This window comes from Pholis gunnellus, assembly GCF_910591455.1.
Source record: "Pholis gunnellus genome assembly, chromosome: 19".
Lineage (NCBI taxonomy): Eukaryota > Metazoa > Chordata > Actinopteri > Perciformes > Pholidae > Pholis > Pholis gunnellus.
In genome coordinates, this window is record NC_136546.1 from 21,087,585 (window position 1) to 21,100,228 (window position 12,644).

At 40.5% G+C, this 12,644-nt stretch overlaps 1 protein-coding gene across 1 annotated transcript; it reads right to left on the reverse strand.

The window, feature by feature from the left end:
* Window positions 1-1,939: 1,939 nt before the first annotated feature.
* Window positions 1,940-11,486, reverse strand: taf1b (TATA box binding protein (Tbp)-associated factor, RNA polymerase I, B). Its single transcript, XM_079180920.1, has 15 exons — window positions 11,375-11,486; window positions 10,345-10,443; window positions 9,975-10,062; window positions 9,115-9,212; window positions 8,921-9,013; window positions 7,969-8,071; window positions 7,335-7,506; window positions 6,555-6,654; window positions 6,261-6,408; window positions 5,030-5,204; window positions 4,843-4,880; window positions 4,121-4,208; window positions 3,734-3,804; window positions 2,639-2,858; window positions 1,940-2,444 (listed from the first exon to the last, which is right to left on the reverse strand). Exons 1-15 carry the CDS (start codon window positions 11,390-11,392, stop codon window positions 2,189-2,191), a joined length of 1,767 nt encoding a protein of 588 aa, XP_079037046.1. The 5' UTR covers window positions 11,393-11,486; the 3' UTR covers window positions 1,940-2,188.
* Window positions 11,487-12,644: the final 1,158 nt, after the last annotated feature.

Sequence of the window (12,644 nt, forward strand, 5' to 3'; positions counted from 1 at the left end):
AGTCAGCGGTGTCAGAGTAAACCCAATGAACCCGGTAGCGCGCGCTCCAACTGGGGGAAAGGTTGGGCGGGAGCAGCGAGAAGCGCGAGGAGGGAGGGAGGCAGAGACAGAGAGAGGAAGAGAGAGAGGAAGAGAGAGAGAGACCACAGAGAGAGAGAGACAGAGAGAGAGAGACAGAGAGAGACCACAGAGAGAGAGAGACAGAGAGAGGAAGAGAGAGAGACAGAGAAAGAGAGAGAGACAGAGAGAGGAAGAGAGAGAGACAGAGAAAGAGAGACCACAGAGAGAGAGACAGAGAGACAAAATAACTGTCGGCGTTAGTTAATTAACGCGTTAACTTTGCCCAGCACTAAAAGAAATGTTGTGATGTTTTTATATTCTGTTTATTTTGTGATCATTAATCGACAGTGTATATATATATAATATATATATATATATATACACTGTATTTATATTAGTATATATATATGTATATATACACACCAGGCCGATGAACTCTGGGACTCTATGCGTCGCCTCTCCAGTAAAGAATTCCAGGGCGGGGCTAAACCCCCTCCCTCCTCTCCTCTCCTCCTTCCTCCCTCCTCTCCTCTCCTCCCTTCCCTCCCTCTTCTCCTCCCTTCCCTTCCTCCCTCATTCCCTCACACACTCTCGTGCACATGTCGGCTCCTTTGTTGTGGCTCTATGTTAACCCTTTAAGCTGCGGCGGGAGGCCATCTTCATCTTCTTCATCATCATCATCATCACTGTGACATGAACAAAACATTAAAATAATTAAAAAAAACATTTAAAAAAAATAAAATAATAAAAAAAACATAAAAAAAAACATCAAAATAAATGTTATAGTAAAAGTACTAAAACCACAGTGTACAAATACTAATACTACAGTTAAAATACTCTGTTACAGTAAAAGTACTGTTACAGTATATGTTCCTTCAGTAAAGGTATTGCAGTAGAATCAGTCAAATGTAGTGAAAGTATTCAAACTGACTGTTGTACTATTACTATATATTCTATCAGAGTATTATTACGTTCATGTAAAAGCAGGATTTTACTGTTTGAAATATTTAGAATATGAACTTATGATTATTATATTATGGATTCACCTCGTGACTAAAAGACTAATGAAGTAATTGATGTAGAAGTACTCGTAGAACCCGTTGTGATTACTTTATACTGTTCGTATTTTGTTGTATATATATATATATATATATATATATCTGTAAAGTAACTGTAGAGGAGCAGAAAGTACAAGTACCTCAAATGTGTACCAAGTACTTCAGACCCATGGTAAAAGTACAGGAGAATACTCGCTCTGAAATGTACTGGAGTCGTGGTGGAAAGTACATTTACTCAAGTATTTGTACTGGAGTATTTCCTTGTCATGTTACTTTATACATAAAGTATTTATAATATATTTGATCAGCTAACAGGTTGATTCATTACATGAATTATCATCAGAACCTGATGTGTGTAGTTTGAGACAAATACAAGACACAGAAGTACTAGTCAGTGTATTTGTACCTGTAGTAGTACCACTGCAGCGTAGTGAGTGAAGCGTCGCCTCCTGCTGGTCGCTTCACGTCTCTGCAGCCTCTTTGTGTCTGTTCAGCCTGAAAAACACAAAGACACAAAGAGACACAGACACAAAGATACAAAAACACAAAGAGACACAGAGACAAAGATACAAAAACACAAAGAGACACAGAGACACAAACACAAAAACACAAAGAGACACAGAGACACAAAGAGACAAAAACACAAAAACACAAAGAGACACAGAGACACAGAGACACAAAGAGACACAAATACTCGCAGTGAGAGACGAAGAATCTTTAGTGATATCAAAGGATTCTGATGATCAGCTGAGTCACATTTTATTGGTAAAACAACAACAAAAGAAACAAAAGAAACATTTTAACTTTGATACGAATGTGAAGCGACAGCCAATCAGAGAGCAGGACAGTAATACAGTGATGAGTCATCATTTAAAGTCTATACAAATACTTCATCTGTTGTATTTATACAGGAAGGACAATACTCAAAGACATGAATGAACATTTTAACACAAATAAACAGGATTATAATTTATAAACGTTCACACAGCGTCAACCAGAATAAAGCTGCTAACGCTGTGAATTCAGAGCGTCCTTGAACGCAGCAAACAGCTGACTTTACTTTAACTTCTTTACTTTAAACGTATTTTTTCAGTTTCCCGTCCTCCCCGAGCTCTGGTCCTGGTCCTGGTCCTGGTCCTGGTCTCCGTCCTCTTCCTCCTCCGTCCCCCGGGCCCTTCTCCCTCCACGACTCTCGTCTCCACCCTCAGCACCTCCTCGTACAGGTACGCCGGCTTCACCTCCAGCAGGAAGCAGAAGAGCTGCAGCAGCCAGACGAAGGACCGAGGCAACGAATCCTCCACCTCACAGTAGAGCCTGGAGCTCATCCTGCACAGAGGAAGAGGAGGGTCAGAGGAGGAGGAGGAAGAGGAGGGACGGGTCAGAGGAAGAGGAGGACGGGTCAGAGGAGGAAGAGGAGGAGGAGGAAGAGGAGGGACGGGTCAGAGGAGGAAGAGGAGGAGGAGGAAGAGGAGGGACGGGTCAGAGGAGGAAGAGGAGGAGGAGGAAGAGGAGGGGCGTACTGGGAGGCTCTGAGAGCTGGGTGCCAGTACGTGGGGTTAGAGGGAGTCTGGACGCCGTCTTTCAGGGTCAGAACTCCGTCCAGCTTCTTCTGGTGCAGACCGGGTCCGTCTGAGTCCTCGCCCCCCCAACGGAACCTGAAGCTGGACGGGTCGACGCCATCGACGCCCGCCGGACGAGAAGACAGCTTCTCAAAACAGACCTGCACCTGCTCTGCTATTCCTGTAGAGACAGAGATATATATATATATATATATATATATATATATATATATATATATATATATATATATATATTATATCTATATTAGTGCTGGGCAAGTTAACGCGTTCACGCATTCATTAATTAACACCGCCAATTATTTTATCGCGCGTTAACTCAGTTTTTTTTATTATTATTAAGCGACATTTTTAACACAAGAAGCAGCGAGCGGTGAACAGCTGTTTGTGTGGCGTCACTTCCTGTTTCCTTCCCCTACATTCCCCTGGGTCCTAAGTCCCTCCATGTACAGCTTCTCGTCACCCTCTATGTACCAACGTACATTTATAACAAACACCACACATGTTACACTAATCAGCGTAGCATAGTGTCTGACCAACATACCAACAAATAAATGATTCATTTAAATGATTGTTTTAGAGTTTTTAAAGTGTTTAGTTTGTAATATGTATAATAATCATATCATTTAGTTATCACTACTGAGACTTTAACAAACATTAAAACATGACGTAGATAGGTTTGCAGGTTTCAAGATGTTTATTTAAATTCATCTCTGACACACATGAAGATAAAGTTGTGAACACGCTGAATATCTATGATCAGAATCATTATAACTGTGTTATAACTGCTGCTGTGTGAAGAGAATCCTGCTGTTAACAAGAACCTGATGAGTTTAACGTGTTTAAACCAAATGTTGTTGACCTTTAGTTCATAGAGCAGCACTTTAACATAAAAGAGCTCAACACACTACTTTAGATTCATTATGAACTTTAACACAACAATGAGATTAATCGTGATTAAACATGGTAATCGTTGTCCAGCACTAGTTCATATATTTGCAGATATTTGTTTTCTGATCTACAAACTCAGAATCTTACTTTTTCTTTTCAGCACCACACTTTTCTTCTTGCTGTTGGTGTGAAGAGGTTTCTTAGCTGCCCACTGTTTCCTGTGAACACACACACACACACACACACACACACACACACACACACACACACACACACACACACACACACACACACACACACACACACACACACAGTCTGAGAAACATAAACAACATTTAAAAGATTCAAGTTTTGTTCAAATGTTTTGAAATCAAAGAGATAACCGATAAATATTATTGTGAACTAATTTAACGTTAAACTGACATTTACACGTTGAAGTTTGTCAGCCACAGATTTTAAATGTATTTTAATTATTTAAAAACTCGAAACTAAAGTTTAAGGTGGTCCAGGTGGTCCAGGTGGTCCAGGACTCACCTGGCGACGTCGTGGTCTCTCCTCTGCTGGGCTCTGATCAGAGCGGCCTGCACGACCCTGAACCACCTCCTCAGGCTGAACAGGTTTCCTGTCTCACACACACGAAGGGTTAATATCCGACTGACTAAAACCAACAGAAGCTCAGAAACAGACTTTTTTTCAGACATATTTCTACAGCAGACTTTAGATCTTGGTGGTTTTGAACTCTTTGCTTTACGGATGTCTGGATCTTAAAGCGCTGAGCTAACGCTAGCGGATGCTAAGTGACTACAGTTATTGAACTGGTCCAGTGCTGAAGGAGAAGGCTGTCACTCCTCCCGGTCACTCAACGTCCACCAACGCGGAGAGAGAACCGATCTATGTCACGGCTGAATATTAAGATGACTTCAACGATGTGGACGTGACGTTCAGAAGGAGACTTCTCAGAGCGAGACAGACGGGATCAAGATGAAGGCAAAGAAAAGGGTTTCCATGCTCCGTCTGACTCTTTATTATATTATAATATTATATAACAACAACCAGCTCTTTCAGCGGTTACTTTACAGCCTGTTTAGCGGCTGCAGCCTTCTCCTTCAGTGCTGGACCAGTTTAAAACAGCGTCGTCTGCATTCGTCACTGAGACACAAAGACGTGAGGGAAGAGGTTAAAAAGTACTGAAGACCTTCAATCACCGATGTTCACGGTTATTAAAGAGAGTCAATATTTAAATGAGGAGAACTCACCTGCGTCGTCCTGCTCACCTGCCTCACTGGATAAATCCCTAAAAGACACAAAACCAAAGAGACGTTTACTTTTAGAGGAGGTCAACCTTCTTGTTTCATTAAAACTTTTTATTTTATTCTGGAGGCATGAAAACGCCTCAGAGCTGGATTTGTTCCTGATTGGCTTTAAAACATCGTTCATCGTCACCATTCGGTGTGGTCGTCCAGGCCGAAGAGGAGCTTCATGGTGACGATGATGAGGGCGGCGGTCTGGACGTCGTACCGCGGCAGGAAGGGAAAAACCCTGCGGTCAAACGTGTGGCGCTTTTGATCCGCCATGCCAGCGCGCTCCATCAGCCTGCAGACCCACGGGTGGAGCTCGTCTGGGAGGGAAACGGTTAAAAAGTAGTTCTGTCAGTAGTGTTGTTAGCATTAGTACTGTCAGTAGTGTTGTTAGCATCAGTACTGTCAGTAGTGTTGTTAGCATTAGTACTGTCAGTATGTTGTTAGCATTAGTACTGTCAGTATGTTGTTAGCATTAGTACTGTCAGTAGTGTTGTTAGCATTAGTACTGTCAGTAGTGTTGTTAGCATTAGTACTGTCAGTAGTGTTGTTAGCATTAGTACCGTCAGTAGTGTTGTTAGCATCAGTACCGTCAGTAGTGTTGTTAGCATTAGTACCGTCAGTAGTGTTGTTAGCATTAGTACCGTCAGTAGTGTTGTTAGCATTAGTACCGTCAGTAGTATTGTTAGCATCAGTACCGTCAGTAGTGTTGTTAGCATCAGTACTGTCAGTAGTGTTGTTAGCATTAGTACTGTCAGTAGTGTTGTTAGCATTAGTACTGTCAGTATGTTGTTAGCATTAGTACTGTCAGTAGTGTTGTTAGCATTAGTACTGTCAGTATGTTGTTAGCATTAGTACTGTCAGTAGTGTTGTTAGCATTAGTACTGTCAGTAGTGTTGTTAGCATTAGTACTGTCAGTATGTTGTTAGCATTAGTACTGTCAGTAGTGTTGTTAGCATTAGTACTGTCAGTAGTGTTGTTAGCATTAGTACTGTCAGTAGTGTTGTTAGCATCGATACTGTCAGTAGTGTTGTTAGCATCAGTACTGTCAGTAGTGTTGTTAGCATTAGTACTGTCAGTAGTGTTGTTAGCATTAGTACTGTCAGTAGTGTTGTTAGCATCGGTACTGTCAGTAGTGTAGTTAGCATTAGTACTGTCAGTAGTGTTGTTAGCATCAGTACTGTCAGTAGTGTTGTTAGCATCGGTACTGTCAGTAGTGTTGTTAGCATCAGTACTGTCAGTAGTGTTGTTAGCAGCGGTACTGTCAGTAGTCTTGTTAGCAGCGGTACCGTCAGTAGTGTTGTTAGCATCAGAACTTTCAGTAGTATCGTTAGTGTTAGTACTATCAGTAGTATCAGTAGTAGTACTGCTGTTACCGGGCAGGTTGGCGTCCATCAGGTAGCGCAGGCTGAGCAGAGACGGGTGCAACAGACTCTGCCGGCTGATTGGAGGAAAAGCAGGAAGCTGCAAGAACAGAATGAGAGCACGAGCATCCCTATGCACCACCCGGTGGGGAGGGACGCTCTGTGGAGAAAAACAAGTGCACCAAACTTTAACTTCACTCCAGTACTCATCTCTCTTTCCACTTGATGATTATTGGACGCAGCACGTTTAAAGTGACAGCAGAAATCTTCAAACATGGAAACTATAGGAGCTGATTGATTTCTGACCTCGACTTTGAAGAGGAGAGCGTCTTTGCCTTCCAGCTTCATCTCATCAGGAAGTTCCTCGTACGCGTTCACGTACGGGACATGACCTTCATTCACCAGCCTGAAAACAGCACATCACCTGATGTTTACAAGACTTCCAATTAATCAATTAATGTGTGTGTCAGTGTTATCCATCAAGAATGATTTAAAAAGGCTGAAAATGTCTTTATCGAATATCCAGGTGTGTTGTTACCTGAGCAGGTGTGTGTGTTGTTACCTGAGCAGGTGTGTGTGTCGTTACCTGAGCTGGTGTGTGTGTTGTTACCTGAGCTGGTGTGTGTGTGTTGTGTGTGTGTTGTTACCTGAGCAAGTGTGTGTGTGTCGTTACCTGAGCAGGTGTGTGTGTCGTTACCTGAGCTGGTGTGTGTGTGTTGTGTGTGTGTTGTTACCTGAGCAAGTGTGTGTGTGTCGTTACCTGAGCAGGTGTGTGTGTTGTTACCTGAGCAGGTGTGTGTGTCGTTACCTGAGCTGGTGTGTGTGTTGTTACCTGAGCAGGTGTGTGTGTGTGTGTCGTTACCTGAGCAGGTGTGTGTGTGTCGTTACCTGAGCAGGTGTGTGTGTTGTTACCTGAGCAGGTGTGTGTGTTGTTACCTGAGCAGGTGTGTGTGTGTCGTTACCTGAGCAGGTGTGTGTGTTGTTACCTGAGCAGGTGTGTGTGTGTCGTTACCTGAGCAGGTGTGTGTGTTGTTACCTGAGCAGGTGTGTGTGTGTCGTTACCTGAGCTGGTGTGTGTGTTGTTACCTGAGCAGGTCGCTGAGCGTCAGTGGTTCACGGGTCCAGACCAGAGCCAGGTGGATCAGAGCCAAAGTCTTCTTCATGCTCATCAGACTGTGTCGACTCCTTCTCAACCGACCCGTCAGGTAGCTGGCGGCGTCCATAGAGCCCGAACACATCGACCAATCACTGGAGCTCCCTGTGGTCACATGTTGCTACTGAACGAATCGTACAAACACGCTGATTTCACTCAAACAAATGAAACTGAAGCTGCTCTTTTCAACACGAACATGACATTAAAAGTATGTTTTAATTATGAATAAACCTGCAGACATCAGGTGAAAACATCTAACCTTTAACATCATCATGTAGTTCAGATCATAATTAGTTATATTCTATTTTTATATTAGTTCTGAATATTTAATACATGATTCTGTAAAATAAATCGTTTCTTCTCATATCACAGATCTGATGCTTAAAGAATAAAACACTTAAATGTTGTTTCTCCATAAAAAACATGAGCAGCTGCTCTGATTTTAAACCTAAAACTAAAAAGATGATTCATTTAATTTTGGGAAGCCAGAGTATGAGATGCTCTCTAGTAATAAAACATGTTGAGATCACCTGTGCTCATAGAATCACTGATTAGTATTCCGCGTACCTGCGTATGAGCCGGCGGTGCTCGGGGGGTTCGTGTCTCCGTCCGTCTCACTGGCCGTCATCGCGGACGCCTCGGCCGAGTCAGAGTCAGAGTCAGGACCTCTCTGAGGAGAGACGTTCACTGACTCCATGTTCAAATCAATAACACGCAAACATCAAACACAACCTGCAATCAACCAATCAACCAACCAACCAACCAACCAATCAATCAATCACCCAACCAACCAACCAACCAATCAACCAATCACCCAACCAATCAATCAACCAACCAATTAATCAACCAACCAATCAACCAACCAACCAATCAACCAACCAACCAACCAACCAACCAACCAACCAATCAATCAACCAATCAATCAATCAACCAACCAATCAACCAACCAATCAATCAACCAACCAATCAACCAATCAATCAACCAATCACCCAATCACCCAACCAATCAATCAACCAACCAATTAATCAACCAACCAATCAATCAACCAATCAATCAATCAACCAACCAATCAACCAACCAATCAATCAACCAACCAATCAACCAACCAATCAACCAATCACCCAATCACCCAACCAATCAATCAACCAACCAATTAATCAACCAACCAACCAATCAATCAATCAACCAATAACTCAGACGTTTTGAACCAGATCCAAAAATAAACTGGATCAACAGATTCATATCTGAGAAACATTATGAACCACAACACACTTTATATGAGAACATCATTAAAAGAAACGACAGAAATGATAATATGATGATATAATGATATAATAATGATATTTCAATGGAATATAAGATTAAGAAAATAGAAATAACATATATAACTAATATATAACACTAACACTTATATGTTATAACAAAAATAATAATAATATAGATAGTAATAATAATATTTATAATAACAATAATCATAGAATGTGTGCTCAGGTGTGTGTGTGTGTGTGGTGAACTCACCACTCTGAACCGGCTCGTCCTCATCAGGTTGCTGGCGTACGCCTGCCGGCTCTTCTGCAGGTAGATCCTCCACAGCTGACACAGAACCTGGTCCTGAAACAACAGGACGAATCATTCAAAAGAACAATAGACCATGAACAAGAAACAATAGACCATGAACAAGAAACAATAGACCATGAACAATAAGAGCAGACCTTAAACCTGGAACTGACTCCCAGCGTGACGAGAGCGTCGGCCTGGTTCCTCAGGATGAACTGGAAGCCCTCACAGATGACCCACTGACGGCCGCGCTCTGAGGAACAAGATCTAGAGATTCATTAACACAATATCTAGAGATTCATTCAAACAAGATCTAGAGATTCATTCAAACAAGATCTAGAGATTCATTAACACAATATCTAGAGATTCATTAACACAAGATCTAGAGATTCATTAACACAATATCTAGAGATTCATTAACACAAGATCTAGAGATTCATTAACACAATATCTAGAGATTCATTAACACAAGATCTAGAGATTCATTAACACAATATCTAGAGATTCATTAACACAAGATCTAGAGATTCATTAACACAATATCTAGAGATTCATTCAAACAAGATCTAGAGATTCATTTCTCTGTTTCTTTAGAGCTGAACAGTTCATTAATTGATGGACAGAAAAATGATTTTCAGTTTTTCTCTTTTAAATGAGATCAAATGTTTTTGTATTTGAAGACGAAACACATTTCATAGAATAAATGATTGATTGAGTAAATAATAATATCTGATATATTTGATCCCAGCAGGTTGATCTAAAAGAAAAGTCTGAGGTTTATATAATAAATATAATAATAAATATAATAATAATAAATATAATAATGACTCTAATAATAAATATAATAATACATATAATAATGACTAATAATAAATATAATAATACATATAATAATACATATAATAATACATATAATAATAAATATAATAATAATAAATATAATAATGACTCCAATAATACATATAATAATACATATAATAATAATAATAAATATATTAATAATAGAAACACTGACCGGCCCTCTTGGTTCTGGTTCCTCTGCCGATGGTGGAGATGCGGGCGGAGCCGGGAGTGAAGTTGGGGTCCACCACCTCTCTGGTTCTCTGAGGACGTTCATGTTATTAATTAATATAAATAAGATATCATATATTTATATTTATAAATATGACTCCATGTGAACAGAGAGACGTGCAGCCTGAAGGAAAGTAAACGTTAAAGGACGTCTTCTGATCATTGAAGGAAAGTGAATGAAGGAGCAGAGAGCTGCTGAGGACTTGTTCAGGATTTCACATAATTACACTTTCTGAAGATATAAATCTGTTGTTTCCTGCATAACATCCGTCAGATCAGCTGTTGTTGTTGTTGTTGTTGTTGTTGTTGTTTACCTCGATGACGTTGTGACAGGATCTGCAGTAGAAACGACCTTCGTCTGAAACGCCCCAATCCACCGCTGAACACACAGCACACAACTCCCTGTACCCAGCCTACACACACACACACACAGAGAGACACACAGAGAGACACACACACACACACACACACACACACACACACACACACACACACACACACACACACAGAGAGACACACACACACACACACACACACACACACACACAGAGAGACACACACACACACACACACACACAGAGAGACACACACACACACACACACACACACACAGAGAGAGACACACACACACACAGAGAGAGAGAGACACACACACACACACACACACACACACAGAGAGAGAGACACACACACACACACACAGAGAGACTGTTATTACTGTGTTAACACTCTTCTGTATCTTAAACTGCTGCTGCCTCCTCAGAAACTCAAAGTCATTGTTTAATAGTAATAACATCTCATTCATCAAATGAACGTGTCATCTTTTCTTGTCTTTTAAGCTTTAAACCCTTTTTAAACTCTATAGGAGTGTCATAGTAGTTTAGAACCTCTTTGTTTATCTCAACACGAGCCCATCGCTACCGGCTCGTGGAGAATCGGGAAAATGTCAAAGATGTGTTAAAAGTTGATTGTGTAGCCGAGGGTTTGTGTTCACATATACATGAGAATCATAATAATAACACAAGAACCACGAGCGCCAAGATGGCAGCCACTTTAATCCTTCTCTCACACTTCTTCACAACCTCTCCTCTTCCGTCTCCTCCTTCACAATAAAAGCACAAACACATATACAGGAGCCCTGCTTCTTAACATACTCAACATAATAGCAACAATTGTAATTCGTAATATGGATGAAAAACAGAAAGGAGCAGTTCGGTTTGACTCGTGATGAGCTCCGCGTCTCTAACACACACACACACACACACACACACACACACACACACACACACACACACACACACACACACACACACACACACACACACACACACACACATGAATTACCGTTTGTTCTTCATCCATCTCTGATCACAGATAACCGCGTTAATCTGTAGTTTAATACTTCAACTGTAGTCCGTCCTCAGGTCCTCATGTGGACGGTTTGTTTGGTTTTCTTCTTCTTCTTCTGTAACTTCCGGTAGACTGAAGGCTTTACGACACTCTGCTGCCACTCAGTCCGGAGTGTGAACTACACCTGCTAACACTTCCACTATTTTACTTTAACTTGACATATTTCATGATTTAGAAAATATATTTTGGCTTTAGACAATATACAAAAATAAACCACAGACACAAAATCATATATATATCAATATATATATACATATATTTATAGTTAAATGTCTCTTGTGACGTCTCTCCTCCGATCATACACGGTGCCCTGTTGTGTTTCCTTTGTTACAGCTGCTGACTGGAGGCTCGTCAGCAGGATGAGCCTCACCTGTGTCGGTGTCTGTAGTTGAATGTCTGTAGTTGAATGTCTCTAGTTGAATGTCTGTAGTTTAATGTCTGTAGTTGAATGTCTGTAGTTTAATGTCTGTAGTTTAATGTCTCTAGTTGAATGTCTGTAGTTTAATGTCTCTAGTTGAATGTCTGTAGTTTAATGTCTGTAGTTTAATGTCTCTAGTTGAATGTCTGTAGTTTAATGTCTGTAGTTTAATGTCTGTAGTTTAATGTCTCTAGTTGAATGTCTGTAGTTTAATGTCTCTAGTTGAATGTCTCTAGTTGAATGTCTGTAGTTTAATGTCTGTGGTCATAAAAGTGGATTTCATGAGATCAGAAGTTATAAATAGAGCTGCCAGATGTCTGTTATTACATAAGCTGGACGACATGTTTCACTTTTATCTTGTTTATTTGAAGCTTATTCAGCAGTTTTGACTCTTTTAACTCACGACACTGAACAAAACACTTGAATATTAATTTGTACATTTTTTCTCAGAGTCTTTTTTTTTGTTTTTATTCCAGCGTGTTTGATTTACCAGCATCAAGCTCGCCACAATAAGAGCACAAGACGATGACAGATTTTCAAAATAAAGCATTGTCTGGGGGAAATCTGATTTTAGCAACCTGAAAGAGTTATTTTCTACAATACTATTATTATTACTAATACTTAAAATACCTCGGCACTTGGATTAAGTATTACATTTGTTTACAGTTAATTGTCTTGTTTGTATAATTGAGTTCTGTTGCTGGGGAGATTTGGACTTGGCAGTATTTTGTGGTTTTATTCATGAAATCATTTTTACTTCATATTTATTAAAACGTTTTCATTTAT